The following is a 17,131-nucleotide window of genomic DNA, read 5'->3' as shown; positions in this document are numbered from 1 at the left end:
TGTGGTGCACGGGCTCAGTTACTCTGCGGCATGTGGGATCTCCCTGGGCCAGGGCTCGAACCCGTGTCCCTTGCATTGACAGGCAGATTCTTAACCACTGCGCCACCAGGGAAGCCTCAAAAGGAAGTCATCTTAACGCTAATAAGCAAGAATTGCTAATCTTAAAATTAGAAGCCACTGGTATCTAAATAACTTTTATTGTCATTTCAGATACATACTGTTGAATTTTTGTTGTGCTTACTTTATTAAAATTTTTCTAATAGGCAGCATGAAATAACTTGTCATTTAAATCTATAGTTGCAAGGTTTTTTTCTTTTTTTTTAATAAATTTATTTATTTTTGGCTGCATTTGGTCTTCATTGCTGCGTGCGGGCTTTCTCTAGTTGTGGCGAGTGGGGGCCACTCTTCCTTGCGGTGCACGGGCTTCTCATTGAGGTGGCTTCTCTTGTTGGAGAGCAGGGGCTCTAGGTGCGCCGGCTTCAGTAGTTGTGGCTCAAGGGCCCTAGAGCACAGGCTCAGTAGTTGTGGCGCACAGGCTTAGTTGCTCTGCGGCATGTGGGATCTTCCCGGACCAGGGCTTGAACCCGTGTCCCCTGCATTGGCAGGCGGATTCTTAACCACTGTGCCACTAGGGAAGTCCTATAGTTGAAAGTTTTTGAAAAAATCTTTTTTAGCTTTTAGTAAAACATGGAGGAGACTTGTTTGCTGAGAATGAGAATAAAGATACTCCTTGTGATTGTGCTGAAAAGCAACACCACAAAGATTTGGCCCTCAATCTGGAATCTCAAATGGTATTCTCACGAGATCCTGAAGCTGAAGAAATAGAAGCTGAATATGCTGCATTAGACAAACGAGAGGTAAGTTTTTTTTAATAAAAAAATTACATGGATTTTATATTAAATTTTATTTTTTTCTTCTTTAAAACCCAGTTTGTGTGGTCTTCTTTGCAATATGCTAAATATCCTGTGATCTACATAGCCATAAGTATGAAAATACATCTAGAAAACCTGGAGGTGGTGTCTGTCCTTTAGCATATGTAAGTATGTTTAATTACGTATAAATAGAGATGCTGACTCCAAGACTCCAGTCCTGTACTTCAGTCTCTGCCTGTCTTCTGGATTGCTCTTATCAACAAACATGCTTTGGTAACTCCCATCTTAAAAAACAAAACGACCTCTCCATTGACCACTCTTCCCCAGCCCTGTCCCTGTCCCCCTTCACTTGTAGCCCCATATCTCTGATCTTCATATGAGAAAAACAAAACTTAGGAGCTATCTATACATACCAACTTCCTCACCTTCCCTTCACTCTTCAGCCCATTGCAGTGTGACTTTCTTCCCTTCTACTCTGATGGAACTGCACTGCTGTGGACATCAAGAGTCACTGTGTTGCCAAATCCAGTAGGTGCTTTTCTTACTTGAACTCTTCAGCACCACTTGACATAATTAACCACTCCCTTAGTGAAACACTCTTCCCTTGGCTTCAGTGACATTGCTTTCTGGTTTTCCTTTAAGTCTTCCTTGTCTCAGTAAACATTACCTCCATCCACTCAAGCATAAATGTGGCAAGCATTCTCGATTCCTCACATCCAAGCAGTCTGGGAATTCTGTCAGTTTACCTCCAAAGTTATAACCTAAATCCATTTACTCCTCCCATTCTCTACTCCTACCTCCCTAGGTCCTCTCCACCTTCACTTCTCATCTGAACTACTATAGTAGTTTCCTTACTGGTCTCCTTCCTTCTGTTCTCGTCCCCTTAGAATCCATTTTGTGCACAGTAGCCAGAGTGCCTTTTAAACTTAAATTAGATCATATCACTTAAACCATAGAGTGACTTTTCATAGCACTTAGAATAAAATCCAAACTGTTTGCTCAGATATAAGACCTTATATGGTCTCGCCACTATTTACCTCTCCAACATCATCTCACTGGCACACTTTGCTCTAATTGTAGTACCTAGACTATACTAAAGCTTTTGCATTTCCTGTTCCTTATGTCTAAAATCATCTCCCAAGTTTCCTCTTGACTATATCAGTTCTGCAGAGAGGCAGTCTTAGACCATTCTTTCTGAAGTAGACCCCTCTCCTTCCATTATTCTTTACCATATACCCTATTTATTTTTTGTAGCACTTATCACATGCTATAATTACTTTGTTTATATATTTTTATAGTTTACTTGTTTACTGCCTTTCTCTTTTATTAGATTGTCAACTTTATGAGGGCCAGAACCATAACTGCCTTATTTAGCAGAATATTTTCAGTGTCTAACACACCTGCATGCACAGTGGGCATCCATAAATATTTCTTAAATAAAGACATTATTATAAGACACAGTAAATTTTTTCCTCTAAAAACGATTCTGATTCTTCAGTGTTCAGTGCTAACTTGATTCTGAGAGGACTTATATAACTATTATTTGTATGTGTTTAGGCACTTTTATTTGCCATTCCTCTTTAAATTAGTTTTCTTTTTCTTTCTTTGTATCAGTATTGGACTGCTTTGAAGGTTATTGCTGGTTTGTGTTAATCTGAAAAAGAAGCAGTTTATCTTTGCAGCAGGAAAGAGAAAGGCACCTTCATCTTAATCCCTCCTGCAGAAGAAAGGGGTACTGCCCGCTTGGAACTGAGCAATGTATTGAAATGCATCACATGACCTAGTTATAGTTCCATTGCAGAAATTCAGAGTGAATATGTTACATGTTCATGAAGGCAGTGTCTTTCTCCTTCAAGGACTATTTTTCTTCCATTGTAACCTATTTAGGTTTTAAACTGTGCATTTAAAAAAAAGAATTTATACAGATTGCTTTATATCAATATTATTCCTTTCTTAATGTATCAAAAGTCAAATTTTATTTGGTTCAACATAGATTAGGTAGAATGATGGCTAATCTGAAAAAGAACATTTAGGAAATATACCAGGAAATAAACAGTTGCCACCACTGGGAATATCAGGAAATATTGGTTTTCATTGCTGAGGCAGGAAAGATACCTGGAGTCCCAAATCTGAACTTGGAACACAGTTTCTAGAAGCAATGTTATATATAGTGTATAAATTCTAGACTGGAATGAGTACTACAAATTTAATCATTAAAGGATTTGTAGATTTTTGCAGGACAAAGTATGGTTCATAAATTAGCTTAAAAGCAAACTGTATATGATGATTTGGGGGCACTTTTTAAAGGATAGTTGGGTTAAATTTCCCCTTTTTCCTTTTTTAGTTAATCCCTATATAGAATAGTTTAGGTTAAATTTTTATTTCTTTTTCTACTTAAGGTTATAGGATACCTGTAATATGTAGAGATTCATGGCAGTATAGCTGAATGCATATATAGGTGTAGTAGACTATTAATACAGTATGATATGAAATGTATTCAGCATTAAGTTTTTACTATCATTTGTAAAAAGAGTAACACTGCAGACTGATTGAGTGCATGCTCTGCCCCTGTTTAAAGCTTTTTAACATTCCCAGTGATTTTTCTTTAATTTTTCTTCTTTTTTTGGCCGTGCTGAGTGGCATGTGGGATCTTAGTTCCCTGACCAGGTGTCAGACCCGCGCCCCCTGCGTTGGAAGCACGGAGTCTTAACCACTGGACCACCAGGGAAGTTCTTTAATTTTTTAATTAAAATTTTTTCAGCCAAACACCCCTTTTATAAGAAGAAGCAGAATGAAAATTTAAAATATTCATTATTCTACCACTTATAAATGATACTTGTAACATTTTCCCTTCCATTTTTCATCAGTGTGATGATATTGTACATTTTACATCCTGTAGTTTTTTTTTTCCTTAACATTTTTTGATATTCACAGATTCATCATGGAAAACATTTTGAATGACTGCTAACTACTCTAACATGTAGATGTCCTATAACTCCCTGAAAGTATATTTGGGTTCCTTGCATTTTGTCACTTTTAAAAGTAACATTACAGTTGACCAGTTTTGTTCACATTGTGATTAGACCTTAGGATAGATTCCTATAAGTAAAGTTATTGAGTCAGTATTTTAAAGGCTCATGATACGTGATGCTTAGTCATTAAATGATAATCCAATTTCTGTTTTTACCCACAGTACATCAGAGGGCCATCTCACTGCAACCTTACCAATATTGAGGGGTGTTTTTGTTTTTTTCCAAACCTTGGCCAGTTTGTTAGGTAAAGAGTTTGTATACTTAAGGATGTTTGTGTTTTTATAACTTTTGACATTTTAAATTTACTGATTGTCACAAATTCCTTATATATTAAAATCAACACACTTTTTATGTTTAAATCTTGGCAGTTTCTTTTGCAGTCAAGTTTGTCAGTCTTCCCTGTCATTACTACACTCATTGCTTATATATGCTTCCCTGCCAGAAGACATCTTAGGATCAGGAAACATACATCAACTGAGAGAAATTACCCCTGGTGAATAGAGTTCCCACCATATGGGGTTAAGTAAGAATTGATGAAATGGTTTCCATGATAATCAAAAAAACAAAGCAAGAAATAAAGATAATATCTAGTTTTAAAATATCTGTAAATCAGCTGTAAGGGATAGGGCTTACTGACTGCCCAGAACTCTCTGGAATGTGTGATAGATGTTACCAAAGGACTTCCTCAATGGTTGTTATTCTGATAAGTATTTGAGAATTTCTACTTCTTTTTAAGTTATGGTCTTTAGTTCTATGCTTACTGCAGTAAGCTGGTTACGTCTGTTTAAAGGATTGAAATAGATATGTGCATCAATATTAATAATAAAAACACAGTATTGAATAAAAATAAAAGCAAGTTGCTTAGCGATATATTTAATGTTATGCCATAATATTATGATAGCTACAAATTAAATTCATCATAGTGATTGCTATAAGCAAGGATGGGGAAAATTAGGGAAATGTAATGGGGAAAACATGTCACAGGTTATTTTAGCTTTTATAAATTTCTGAATAGTGAGACATTTGTGATTTTATTCCTTGTATGTTTTCTGTTAAATGCAAAGAAAAAAAAGTATAAAGGATAACAAAAGAATTTTAAAAACCTGAAATGATACAGTACCTTTATGAAGAAAACTAAGAAGCATTAACACTTGAATAAACAGAGAGAATACATTTATGATAAGAAGTTGAATAGTATGTCATAATCACTTCTCTCCAAATTAATTAATAGGTATCATATAATCCCACTAGCAATCCAGATTGTATCTTAATAAGTGTAAATGTTGGTGGTTCAGTGATTAAAAGTGAGTCTAAGTGAAAACATGTATTGATATATTCACACACAATTGATTTGCAAAAAGAAAAGACTGGATAAAAATACTTGAGAACTTTAATCATGACCATTGCTCAGTGGTGGGATTATAGATTTTTATTTCTAATTCATTTTTGTATTATTCAGATTTTTTAAACTATGAAGTAAGATGGTTTTGTCATTATAATATGATTCTTTTGTTTTAGAATGATAAGGTACATGAGACTAGGCATCCACTTTCCATCTTAAAAAAGACTTGTGAGAGAGTAGTTTGAAGTCCATGATAGTGGAACATACAGAGCCTTTTTAACTTCATTGCCAAACTGGAACTGGAAGGTTAAATAAATGATAATCATATATATTTATTTATAGGCATTTAGAACTTCCTAATAGTATAATAGCCAATTTAACTTTGTTTTTCTTCTTTTTAAAGCCATATGAAGGATTAAGACCTCAGGATCTTCGTAGATTGAAAGATATGCTTATTGTGGAAACAGCAGACATGCTCCAGGCTCCACTATTTACTGCTGAAGCTTTACTTCGAGCTCATGGTAATGAAAGAAATGTGCTTCTGATAACACGAGTGCCTTTTGAAACTTTTCAGAGTTAAAAGGTGGCTATTTTAATGTTTTAATATAAAACAAAATAGTTTGCTAAACAAGCCTAAGTTCATTTTTGTGCAGTAGTTACTGCAGTACTCAGCATCCTCATAACATTTTGTATTTTGAAGTATAAACTAGCTACAAATCGTAGAGAGAAACAGGAAATTTCTTTTAAAAATTGAGCTACTAAATCAACTTATAGATTGTCTAATTTTAGAAATGTATCTGATTCAAGCAGGGTTGAGAGTTGGAATCCATAGTCCTAGTCCTGGTTTTAACATTAATTTTTACTAAAGTCAATTAAATAAAGTTAACTAACAGTTGTGTTATCAGTATTGTCAGTTGTATTTATTTTATGTAAAAGCTGTTTCTCACCATGAAATGCACAAAGAGAAATTTAGAGAGTCAAGGCAGGAATATGCTATTCCTTTTAAGGTGAGGTTTTTTGTATGTTTTTATTTTTTTGAGGACACTACCAGATTTACTTAGGAAAAGTGCTCAGCTTAAGTTCTCTGTGATACTTAGCATAGCCATTCTGGAAGTTGTTACATGCTGAGTTGGACCCTCTCATTGCACACTTGATATCTGACATTTTGGCTTATTTCTGATTTAGAAATTTTTTCTGATTTAGAAATGCTTTTTAAAGGTAGAAAGGTAAATGGCTATTCTCATCCAGTAATTTTGAGGCATACTGGTCTGTTTTAACTATAAATCTGTACCATCTATCCTAAAATAGAATGTCAACTTCCAAAAACTTTTATATAATGTTTTGATCAGAAGAAAATTTAAAACTGCATTTCATCATCCTTTGATCACCTCTGTGAATAATTTGGTATATAACCATCCAGAATCACTAACTTCAATATTGATATTTCCCAGAGTTCTGTACTTGACACTCTTTTCCACTTTATATACCAGTGGCTCTATATTTTAGTATAAATAAGGATAGCCTGGGAAACTAACCAGAGATTCCTAGGACGACTTCCATAGAGTCTAAGTCTTTAGGTGAGGGATGCAGCATAAAAACGTGTGTTGTAAACAAGCCTTACAAAGTAGACCGTTTTCTGAGAAACATTGCTGTGCACATTTATCTAATGAAACCAAGGGTTTCAAAAACCACCTAAATAGTAAAGAATATATCTACCACCTGACCTTAATAAAGTATTCAAGGCTTTATTTCTAAATGCCTTTTTAACATTTTCTCCTCAACCTAAGGATGTCCACACCTGAACTCATCATTTCTCCCACTGTCTTGATAAATGGACTGCCACATTAATTTAATCACCCTAACTAGAAACTGGGAAGTCATACTTTCCTTCTTCATCTCTATTACATTTGGCCACAGTCTTATCATTTCTCTTCCTAAATATCTCTCATCCTCTCCCCATCCTCCCTAGCTCTTTCCATTCTCACTGCCACTGACTTAAATTCAGGTTGTCATTATTTTTCATCTCAATTGTAGTCTCCGCTGTTGCTATTCCTCTTCATCCTTATTCATTTTTTATATTGCATTTTAAAATTTTGAGCATGTAACTCCCCTGCTGAAAAACCCTTCACTGGCTCTCCACAGACTTAAAATATCCCAGCTCTTTAGTAGACCTTCATGACCAAGGCTTCTTTACCCGGGCTGTTAATTTTCCCATTTATTTACCCACTCCTGCTTGTCCTTATTAATCACTCTTCCAGGAAACCTTTTCTGCTTATGTGTTCCCAAGTATTCACTGAGAGCCTTCCTGTCTCTTCCCATTATATCCTGTGCATGTATGTGTCGTACACTTATAATACAATATTGTAATAATCTCTTTATTTGCTTTTCTTCTACATTAGCCTGGGAGCTCTTAGAGGACAGCTTTTTATTGTTTTTTGTTTCCACAATATCTGGCATCCCTTAAGCCCTCAGATCATAGTTACAAAATGAATAGATAATATATCTGAAATGTTATTTATATATTTTTAAATCCATCTTTTTATTATAAAACTATTTTTCTCCATTGCCATCTTTTAAAATTTTGAAGTAAATCCTTTGGGAAAAAAATTTAGACCTGGTTTCAAAAACGACATTGAGAAATTCAGAATAGCTTTTAAAATCTTAGAATTTAAAGATAAAATATTTTCCTCTTAGTAATAATACTTAACATTCGTAAAAACTTGTAAAGAAATACCAAATACCTTAAATTGTTTTTCTTTTGTGTGAGGTTCACAGCACCCCGTCCTTTGCTTGAGCTTTCAAATAAAGAGAGTGCATTTAAATATAACATAGAGCTGGCATAAAAGTGGAAGCTATTCATCTGTGAGGAGCTGTAACGTGACAGTTGTATTAGTTAGGGTAGGCTGGCTGCTGAAATGAAAGTATCGAGTCAAACACAGTAAACATTTATTTATTTATTTATTTATTTATTTTGTGGTATGCGGGCCTCTCACTGTTGTGGCCTCTCCCGTTGTGGAACACAGGCTCCAGATGTGCAGGCTCAGCGTCCATGGCTCACGGGCCCAGCCGCTCCGCGGCATGTGGGATCTTCCCGGACTGGGGCACGAACCTGTGTCCCCTGCATCGGCAGGTGGACTCTCAACCACTGCGCCACCAGTAAACATTTATTAATCATAATAGTCTAAAGTGTTAGGAATGGGACAGGGGCTCTGCTCCACACAGTTACTCGGACTGACTGAGACTGCCATATTAACAAAGTAGCTTCTGAGGTTGCCTGGATTATCTCCATTCCAGACAACCAATCAGAAAGGAAAAAGTGTGGAGAAATAGGTGTGGGAAGTTTTTTGAGCCAGTCCTGGAAGTGGCATAAATCACTCCTGCACCTATTCCACTGACCAGAATTCAGTCACATGGTCACAGTTAACTGCAAGCAATAGTTCTACTCTGTAGAACTGTTGTGTAGTACTTATGGCCATTTCTGCCACAGGTATCTACATTCAGCTAAATTATATAATATATCATAATTCTAACTTACAATATTATATAGAATCTAAGGCTAACTTAACTAGTAATTGTAATTAAAACAAAGATTTTCTTCTCTGGTGTTTACACATTGTGTCATCAAGTATTTTTAAATGATCACCTCCATTTTCATTCCATTGATATTTCCCTAAGTTACTTCTTTTATATAGTAGGGTCAATTCTAATAACCTGATATCTAACTGAATTTTATTACTTGACATTTGTCTATTCTGTGATAACTTTTTTGATAACTTAAGAGTTCTATATTTCAGTCTCCTATTAAGGCATATAATAGAGGCTAACGCAGGTTTTCAGATGGACATCTCTTCTATATTGTTTAGGTAATATCAGTGATATTTTGATAATCAAATAAGATTTTCAGAGATAAACCATGCTAGTGAATAAAAATGACAGTGCACAGAGCTGCAGTTTATACTAATTGCTGTCAAAATCCAGATGGGCTCTGTTTCAGAGCTATTAAACTGAACTATTTGTTAGATTTATAGATTGTATCCTTGGTAACATTCATTCAGCTTTCCACAGGAAAATAGATTTAAGTATTATGTTATCTACTGTCAAATTTAGTCCCAAAGTAATGAGGTTGAAGACAGAAGACAGAAATGTTTGGCAGTATTTACTAAGTAGTAATTGAATTTTAAGAATGACTCTGTTAAGAATACAAAGGTCATTTTCTGAGCATTTCCTCAGTAATAAAAGTAACTTATATAGTTCAAAGTTACCTAATGAGAAAATAAGTAAAATTTACTTACCTCTTTTTTAAAATATGAGACCAAGGCTAGTTTGCTTGTCCTTAGAGTAAATGTATACTGAAGTATTTTTTAAATCTCCTTTGGAGACTCATCACTTCTATAGGTAATTAAACATCAGTAGTCCACACCTCCTCTCACTCTACTGTCTTCCTAGGAAATGACATCTTCTCCCACGGCTTCCATAGATACAGATTTCTCCTTCTAAAACTAGACTTCTGAGCTCTATACACTTATATATAACTGCCGATTTGAAAGCACCTCTAGGATATCTCAAAAGCCCCTTAATCTCATCATGTCTAAAATTAAAATCATGCTTTTAAACCTGTACCTGAGTCTCTGGTATTCCCTATTTACATAGATGGCAGCACCAACCAAGCAATGTGGAAGACCTGGGACAACAACTTTGACATTTCCTCTCCCTCAGACCCTATATCCCATTGTTACCAAATTTTCAGTCTCACGTCCCAGATCTTAACTTCTTCCTTTCTCTTCATCTCCACCGCGGCCAGCCATGGCCTTGGCTACCATAATCTCTCACTGGTATTTCCCAGTAGCCTCCTTTCTAGTCTACCTTTCCCTCCACTCTCACCCTATCCAATTTCTTTGTTATTCCATACTGTAGTCAGAATGATCTTTTCAGATCTACCGTGACAACCTGTTCTTCCTAACCCTAAGCCCAGTTTTCACTGGCTTCCTGTCACTTCTAAACTGATGATAGGAGTATTATTAAAAAGTTCTACATGGCCTAGTCCCTGCCTGTTTTCAGCCTCACTCACACAGTGCTTCCCCTCTGGTCTCCATGCTCCAGCTACATTGACTTTTTAAATTTCACAAGGATGCTACCTTCTCTCCTACCATAAGGCCTTTTAGCAAGCTATGTACCATCTGTCTAGAATGTCTTTCCCTCTTCCTTTTACCCAGTTAGCTCCCACTCATCCTTCGGATGTCCACTCCAAGCCATGAGCTCCCTGAATGGGAGTCTCTACCTCTTCTTAATGGTGCTTCTGACAGTGATAATTTTTTTTTAATGTGTTGATTTTACTTAATGTCTTTCTCCCTACTAGACTCTAAGTTCCATGAAAGTAGGAATTATGCCTGTTTTTTCCTCCTGTTATGTCCCTACAGCTTGACATAGTGTATGGCACATAAAAGACATTCAGTAAATGTTTGCTAAATGAATGATATGATAGAATCCAAGCAGAAATTGTGCTGGAAAATATTTGTAGTAGATAAGACTAGAATTTAATATGTGTGTATATAAATTATAGTAGTTCTTTTTTCCATTTATGAAAAAGTATTATAGTGGAGATTTGAAAAATAATATTGTTCTAAGAAAGTTTTAACTTTTTAAGTAAGTACAAGTATACCTCATTTTATTGCACTTTGCTTTATTGTGCTTTGCAGATATTGCATTTTTTACAATTTGAAAAGTTGTGGCAACCCTACATTGTCAGATGATGGTTAGTGTTTTTTAGCAATAAAACGTTTTAATTAAGGTACTATATAGTCTGTTAAGTGTGTAATAGCATTATAGCTAAAAAAACAATGTAGTGTAAACATAACCTTTATATGCACTGGGAAACCAAAAAATTTGTATGACTTGCTTTATATTTGCTTTATTGCAGTGGTCTAGAACCAAACTTGCAATATCTCCAAGGTATGCCTGTAATGTCCTATCAAAACACTCAGGTCCATTTAGCAACATTTCCTAGAATGCACTCATGTGCAGTGTTTTTCAGTTGTTGGATTTTTCTTCTTTTGTAATGACTCCTGTTTTCAATCTTATCTTCCATCTCCCCAAACCACAATATAGCATACTGTAACTTTACAGAGCTGCTCATGTCTCTCCATTATATTTCTGTGCCTTTGCACATATGGAAACACACTGTATCTTCATTGCATGTCTGAATCATAATTATCCTGGTAAACCACCAAATATATTGACTTCATATGGTTGAAAAAAGTCTTATATAGAAAGTTTTCACAGTTATTTGTATTTGATTTATAAAATGATATAGAATGGGCCCATGGTAAATAATTGACTCATATTACTTTTGACCCTATGCTTTATTGGGCTGCAGTGGAAAGAACACAGGCTTTGGATTCACAGAAATTTGTTTCAAATCCTTCATATCTGTGTGAGCCTGGGCAAGTTGTGTAATTTCCCTGAGTCTTGGTTTCTTCACCTCAATAATGATTGAAAAGTTTGTTGGGAGGAGTAAATGAAATATATATATAAAACACCTGGGAAAATCATTGGCTATATCAGTTTATTGTTTTGAATGGGTTAGGTTTTTATGGCTCTGGACTTATAATAACATACTTCACTTGACTATTTTTAAAGTGTTTGTACTAGGAAGGTAACCTTTTTTTAGTTAAGCCAGAATCAGGCTCACTTAATGTGCAATTTATATCAAATTCACTAAAACTTTATAATCATAATCTCTTCAGAAGTTCCTTCTGCTTTCAAGCTGTTTATCAAATGATTTTTACGACTTGTTGGCATTTTGACATGCTTATAGTTAGCTGTGTAATCATTTTACAACTTGACAGCAGTGAGGCCAATTGTGAAGTTACATATTATTCTTGAAAAAGTAAAATGGCTTAATCAAACCTATACCTATAAAAATTTAGTAAATTCCAATGACATGTGAGCCACCACTTTTGGTTATTAGTAGAAATGACTGAAAATTTTGACCATATTATTAGATATTGACATGATTGTAAGCCATGATAAATTATAAAACTTTAAATTCTGTTTAAAAATATGAATGGATATAAAATCATAAACATTCATTTGCGATTACTATTTTGATACAAATAGTTTTTTTTCCATAGATGACCTATATCTCTCTAACTTATTCTCTTTTGTTATTATGAAGCTCTTAAAACATCACCGTATTTTCTCTGTTATTTGAGAGATATCCATTCTATTTTTCTTAAAGATTGGGACAGGGAGAAATTACTTGAAGCTTGGATGTCCAACCCAGAGAACTGCTGCCAACGATCAGGTGTTCAAATGCCAACTCCACCACCAAGTGGGTATAATGCCTGGGACACACTCCCTTCTCCAAGAACTCCAAGGACTACACGCTCTTCCATCACCTCTCCAGATGAAATAAGTTTATCTCCTGGGGATTTGGACACCAGTTTGGTATGGTTTAGTATTCAGTGTACTTCCCATAGTTTTAGTTTTAATATTGTTTCATGGAACCTCTAGTCATAATTCTTGTAATTGAATCCTATACCCTACTTAAAAGGTTCAATTATTTCATGCTTTGGTAAATATTTATTATCACAGACTATTTTTGAGATCTCTGAATTACAGATTGAAAAACAAAAGGGGTTTCTTTTTCTCTTTTAAAACAAAACATAAGAGAATTTGGGAAACCCATCTACAATATTTTCACTTAAAATCTCCAATTGCTTAAAATTTTGAGCACACCATACTGAAATATTAAAAGTTGAGTTTGTGATAGGCACCTGAAACCCAAAGATATGAAAATATTTTTATATTTTTCTGAAGACATTTATCATATGTTGATGATTATGTATTTGTTTCAGTAAAACTTCTGGAGTTTGTCATCTGGATACATTTCCGAAATAAATATTTGCTTTTTATTGAGAAACAGTACTGCCATTGTGTGCATTTTTAATTGGCAAACCACTGTTACAGGAAATTTTTATGTTTCTCGAATGATTCAGCCACACAAAATATGTTATAAATATGAATGCACTCCAGATTTTATCTGGGCCTTCTTGGAAAACAGAATCCTACTTCTGTAATTCACATCTGTAACATTATAAAGGTAGTTATTGTTTAGAAGATACACAACTTTGTAGCATGGTTCCCTGGGTAGAAATCCTTAAATTGCTCCTCTGAATATCCTGAGTTGCTGTATTGAAAAAACAGAGTTACTCTGTTTTTGTAGATTTTCTGGGGTGCATATAGGGTGAAGGACATGATATTGAAGTGGTTATTTTGCAAGGAGCAATTTGATCTTGACTTGAATAGATTCCAATGATTTGTTTCTTGTATTTCCTTTTCCAAACAAATAGTTGCTGACTAATTTAACACATACGTTTGGAATTTAAGAATTTCACTTTTGCATTAAAACATTTAAATCCCACAATAATTTATAATGAGATAAGCATGGTATTTGTTATCTAGTCAAAGGTAGGCACACTAACTTTAATTTCCCTTATAACTTTGAAACACTGTTTATAATTACTATGCTAGTATTTTTGCCATAAGCTAATGAACAAAGAGATGTTCTATCTCCAAGGTATGACTTTGTTTAAATCATTTTCTTCTTCACTTCCAGTGTGACATTTGTATGTGCAGTATTTCTGTATTTGAAGACCCAGTGGATATGCCCTGTGGACATGACTTTTGTAGAGGATGTTGGGAGTCGTGAGTATATGTGCAGCTTAGTATTTCTTACTGCATGATAGCACTCTGATTTGGCAATAAAATTGCTTGCTTTCAGTATTTAATGATATGGATTATTTATATTGGTTTCAGAGTTACACTCAAATGTGTTATATTTTACTACTAAAGAAGAATTCTGTTTTTATTTTGACATCTTCCTATCTGTTAATTTACTAAAATTATTTAATTTAGTAAAATTATTTAATTTAGTAATTAAGGTTATTTTGCTTAATGTAAGGTACTTTGGGGAACAAAGCAGATGTAGGTAAATAAGTTTTCTCATCTATTGTAAATTTTAAGGCTGCACCTCAATATCAAGAATCAGTTTCTTATATCCCAAGATTGTTTAAGCATTTGTTTTTATGCTTTCTCTGAACTTTTTGTGACAAGCAGATAGCCTTGGAAATCTGTAAGAATATGGACGCTTAAAATTCCTTTTTAATCAATTCAAAGTTAGATGTCTCTGCTAAGCATGGTTGGTCTATATTACAAACTGAAATTTTATTTTCCTCCTCATGTTTATCTCTATTCTCCTTCCCATTACCTTGCCAAGATTTGTACTTTCTCACCATCCATTAATGTTGCTCTAATGTTGTACTTTTTGAGAGAGGTTTATAAACTAAATGAAGAAGATCAATATAATGAGCAGTACGTTATCAGGTTATCTCTGGAGACACGTAAATCTAATGATTATGACCTAAGCAAAGCATATCACTAATACTTAAGAAAAAAGTTTTCAAACTGTTCTTTTTCGTAGAATACTAGGAACCAAGTATAGGAACTAGGGAATACCATGTTGCGTGAAAGAGCAAGAACCTGAGGAAATTTTCTGTTTTTTTTTTTTAATAACTTTGTCGTGGTATGGATAGCATACACTAAAACACATATTCAAAATAAATAATTCAGTAAGCTTTGACATACATATATACCCATGAAACCATTATGACAATCAAGATAATGCATATATCCATTACCACCAAAAGTTTCCTCATTTCTCCTTGAAATCCCTCCCACCCTTCTCTTTCCGCCTCCCTCTTATCCTTCCACCACCACCCTCCACCTCCCATCTGTAGGCAACCACTGATCTTCTTTCTGTCGCTGTGGTTTCATTTTGAGTACATTTTCTTTATCTGTTTTCCAAATTGGGATATAAGGGAAGATTATATTTGGATTTATATTTGTATAAATGGATTTGTATATTATATTTATATTATTTATTTGGAAGGGAAAAATAATCTGCTTTAAAAAAAATCAGAATAAGTAAGAATATCTGGTTGTTCTTTTTAAAACATAGATTAGACTCTGCTCTGAATCTAATTAGATAGGATCAAATCAGTGCAGCTGATACAGATAAATTAGTTGGCAGAGGTCAGAACTCACAAAGCAAACTTTGAGCTGGTTCTGAGCACAGAAAATCTTCCACAGGTTTAGTACTTTATTTAGCTTAAAATTGTCAACTGTATTATATTAGGAAGTATTATCTGGGTTCTACCAAGGTTGTTACTGTTGATGTTGATTTCTCTGTGAAAATTGAGCCCCTCTAAGGGATTTACTTGAATTTTTTTTGAACTTCCTTGACCTTCCTCTCCAAACTCCTATCACAGGAACCATCTCCCATACTTAATGGTAAGATTTAAATTTGAAAGATCTAATTATTGTTTTCCATGGTACCTTATCAGCCTACCTAGGATACTCCTCCTCTCTCCTACCAGGTAGTTCTTGTCAAATCAAGCATCAGTAAAACAAGTACCAGATTGAGTGACTCGTATGTGAATAAAACCATTTTAAAATTAATTGCAGTCCTTTCATGGGCATATAGAAAAACTCTTCAGTCTAAGAAGCAAGGAAGAATTTTTAAAGGTCCCTAGATAGTTTTGAAAACATCTTAATTTATCTTACTCTTCTCTACCCCCTTATCTCATCAGTCTATACAGATACTTTGAAGCATCTATGCCAAGGGCTTAAATGAAAGGGAAATTACTATTTTCTACCCAGCCTAGAATATCCTTCTTGCTACTGATTAGTTGTTGATTTACTAAGTGGTAACCTTCCTGTGCCTCAATTTCCTAAACTATAAAATGGTGACAGTGGTGAGTACTTTATAGGATTGTTGCCAGTTTATTGTTAAATGGCTTAATATATGGAAAATGCTTAGAACAGGGCCTGGCATATAGTAACCACTCAGTAAATGTTAGTTATTACCATCTTACTAAGCTTGATAATAAACAGTGGGAACTTATGATATAATCTGTGAAGCTGACCTACAAGATAAAAATATAGGTAAAGTTTGCCCCAGATTTCTCTCTTTTACTAACATTCATCAACTCTATGTTCTGCTTTTAAATTTAGTGAGAAATTCTATGTTGCTGAAAATTAGTAGACTGGCTCACAGAGAGATGATGCTTTCTTCAGTGAGGTCTTCTCAGTTCTGTCATTTAATTCCCCAGAGATAGTTAAACCTGCTCTGATGTATTTAGAATACATAAAATTCAAAAACATCATTATATAGTAACTATGTCTAAGTACGTTGTGCACTTTGACAGGGGACTATAAGTATTAAGATAAATTATATCTAACTTTACAGGGAACCTATTCATAGCTATAAGAAAGAGAATCCTGCTATGTGAAAAAAGGAACTCTACAGTTAGCTATTCTCAAACTTTTAGTCTCAACATCCCTTTACACTTTTAAAAATTGTTGAGGACGTTTTTCACATAACTAGAACAAATAATTCTAAAATTTATATGGACATACAAAAGACCCTTCATGGCCAAAGCAATCTTGAGAAAGAAGAACAAAGCTAGAGTCGTCACACTCCCTGATTTTAAACTTTACTACAAAGCTGCAGTTATCAAAACAGTATGGTACTGGCACAAAAACAGACACAGATCAATGGAACAGAATAGAGAGCCCAAAAATGAACCCACACTTATATGGGCAATTAATCTGCAACAAAAGAGGCAAGAATATACAATGGAGAAGAGATGATCCCTTCAATAAATGGTACTGGGCGAACTGGACGGCCACATACAAAGAATCAAGTTGGACTACTCTCTCTCACACCATGCACAAAAATATATTCAAAATGGATTAAAGACTTAAATGCAAGACCTGAAACCACAAACTTCTACAAGAAAACATAGGCAGTAAGCTCTTTGACA

At 34.6% G+C, this 17,131-nt stretch overlaps 1 protein-coding gene across 5 annotated transcripts in view; it reads left to right on the top strand.

Annotated features, from left to right (window-relative positions):
- The window catches only part of ANKIB1 (ankyrin repeat and IBR domain containing 1), a 157,277-nt gene that overhangs the window by 101,750 nt on the left and 38,396 nt on the right, over positions 1–17,131 (top strand). For all 5 annotated transcript variants that reach the window (XM_029233170.1, XM_029233175.1, XM_029233174.1 and 2 more), the window contains exons 4-7: positions 675–857; positions 5,650–5,767; positions 12,484–12,692; positions 13,864–13,952. In XM_029233170.1, the coding sequence (XP_029089003.1) occupies positions 675–857; positions 5,650–5,767; positions 12,484–12,692; positions 13,864–13,952 (599 nt within the window). The remainder of the gene's footprint in view (positions 1–674; positions 858–5,649; positions 5,768–12,483; positions 12,693–13,863; positions 13,953–17,131) is intronic.

Source organism: Monodon monoceros, unplaced genomic scaffold (genome assembly GCF_005190385.1).
Source record: "Monodon monoceros isolate NGI ecotype Baffin Bay Population unplaced genomic scaffold, NGI_Narwhal_1 Super_Scaffold_2, whole genome shotgun sequence".
NCBI lineage: Eukaryota > Metazoa > Chordata > Mammalia > Artiodactyla > Monodontidae > Monodon > Monodon monoceros.
The sequence above is the reverse complement of the archived record's forward strand: the minus strand, read 5'-3'. Positions and strand labels throughout refer to the sequence as shown.